General features: G+C 31.8%; 1 protein-coding gene across 1 annotated transcript in view; it reads left to right on the top strand.

Moving 5' to 3' along the window:
- The window catches only part of LOC118737200, a gene marked incomplete in the record, with an annotated part of 15,498 nt that extends 13,897 nt beyond the window's left edge, over positions 1 to 1,601 (top strand). The window contains 1 exon segment of the mRNA XM_036467558.1: positions 14 to 1,601. Within this exon segment, the coding sequence (XP_036323451.1) occupies positions 14 to 159 (146 nt within the window).
- Positions 1,602 to 2,508: the final 907 nt, after the last annotated feature.

The raw sequence follows: 2,508 nt of genomic DNA, 5'->3' as shown, positions 1-2,508 counted from the left end.
ATTTGATTTGCAGATAATGCTGGAATTAATACCTATCATTCGGTTGTATTTCCCAAAGTGGAAGCACCACCTAAAGAGGAAGATTCATTTGAAGCTTTGCTGCAGAAAGTAAAAGCGAAAATGAACGCAAATAAAGCAAATTCAGCAACTAAAGCCTGACGTCAGCCATGGAAAACAAGCGCTACATATTGTCTTTCACTGCTGAATTTCACATTTTAGTCGCATCAACCTTTTTATATTTACATTCATACTTAGCTTATCGTATGCATTAATAATTCCAAATTGAACCAATGTTATATCAAAATATCATTACTTCATTTTCTACAAAAATGTGTTTGTAATTAAGTTTGTATATATTTCTTCTTATGAATTGCTTAATGCATACTTATACGTCATTATCATTATCATTGCTTCAATAATGCAATACAGCTAAGTACTGCTGATTACTTCTCGCCACAATGACATTAGAAGGAGATTGAACGCGCATGATATGCATTATTGGACTGAAAGTAAATATTTATGTATGCTAATTTCAAAAACAAACCAACTTGAAGGATGTGCTTTTTATGTCTCAATGTATATTGTTAACTAAAATGGAATGTGATAATGGAAGCCACAGTCATTGAAAATAACTTGAACTGCTTAAAATCAAAACAAAGGAAATACCCGCATAAGTTACTTGCTTAAATATATATGTTTGTTTGAATAGAGATAACTTAATGAATTTAACAGATATAGAGAAGACCATGATGGTATGTATTAATTGTGAATTTTTCACATTTAACTAACAACAATTTTTGTAAATTTTGTACATTTGTAAACAAGTATAAAATATAAATAAATAACATTAAAAATACAATGCTACAAAGGAGTCTTGTTCAAACTATTTACAAACGTACAAATGTAAAAAAGGAAATGGACGACGAATTAAACTGTTGATATACATTTTTATATGTAAATATAACCCTGATATTAGTTGTAATAGAACACACTTTTTAAATTTCTTAAACTCAATTTCTACCTACCTGCTTGTATTTTAGTTAAGTTAAGAAGATACGCATAATTTGTTAGTCAAATAATTTTGGAAGTGAATGTTGATGCATAGTTTGCCTTCGAATAGGCTCCAATAAACAATACATAAATATGAATAAACTAAAAAATAATTGGCTTTCTAAAGAACAAGAATCTTGTTGCTTACAGAAATAAATACTTTCAATGTTATGATTATTAAGTGATATATTTTTAAAAATAAAAAATCAGAAAAGTACTTGTTAAATTGCTGAGAGAGTATCCGCTAACTATGTTCGTGGTATGCCAAAAGTAAACCTACTTAATTGTTATGCAGATTTTATATTCTTCCTTTTAATAAGCTACAATTGAAAGACTAGCAAGCCATCAAAATGAATATGTTAAACACAAAAATGTGTGGCTATTTCAGATAACTGAATGCTACATAGTACATACATACATATTTATTTATATTACCCCTTTAGTTACGTTTTTTTTTAATAACAACTTCTTAAATTTAAGTTTATGCGTTTGCTTTATATAGAGTTTGTGTTAAATAAACTGAAAAGGATTATCTAAAAACCAACCGAAAATTACGCATTTTTCTTTTCTCACAATATACCCTGTATGAGTCACTTCTAAATTCACGATGTAGAGAACAACGAGACGAGCAGTATGTTCACGATTGTTATAATGCGAAGTATGCATTTTTACGTGAGGTGTTGCTCGACTTGAGTTGCTCACGACTATTACGATTCGAGCCCAGGTCCAGGACACCTGCTATTTCGATGGGATCTGACCAAAGGGAGTGGGATGTTAGCTAAGTAGTTTTAAATGTGCAAGTGAAGAGGTGGTTGGCAATCTCCATAAGCCTAACACATATGTGTATGCATTTTGGGTATGTCGGAGACAGGTCTGGATAAGTAAAAGTTCAGTCCACTGCAGTATCTAGACCCATCTGGGACTTACTTCTCATCACTGATGTTAATTCTGACTTTGAAGTTTAATAGTAAATTCTTCTGTCAAACGGTATAAGAGGTCAGCGTTAATATCACCGATGACAGGTAAGTCTTAGGAGGATTTTTATATCAGACTCTCATTTTTGTGAAAAGTGCAGATAGAGGGTATTGAATATAAGCCCTCGAAATGACGGTAAGATGTGATTCCAAAAACCATAAAAACCATTAAAAGGAACCTAGAAACGTAAAAAAAAAATAATTCCAAAAACAATCGGAAGTGCACAGAAAATTAACCATAGAGACGCCAAGTTCATCAGGTAACACAGGTAAAACAATACGAAAGAAAATTACGTGATACGTCAGTCGTATCAGTTGAATGGGATAAAGCGTGCGTATGTCATAATCCGAAAAATGTGTTTTTACATGACGAGTAATACGATATCGTATGTGACGATTCGGGTCCTTATTTCGGCACTTTGAAGTGACTTTTTAGATACCCTGCACGCTTATAAGAAAACTTATTGTTTATAGCCCCAAAAAA

Source organism: Rhagoletis pomonella, unplaced genomic scaffold (genome assembly GCF_013731165.1).
Source record: "Rhagoletis pomonella isolate Grant_MI unplaced genomic scaffold, Rhpom_1.0 Rhpom_scaffold_00004, whole genome shotgun sequence".
NCBI lineage: Eukaryota > Metazoa > Arthropoda > Insecta > Diptera > Tephritidae > Rhagoletis > Rhagoletis pomonella.
The sequence above is the reverse complement of the archived record's forward strand: the minus strand, read 5'-3'. Positions and strand labels throughout refer to the sequence as shown.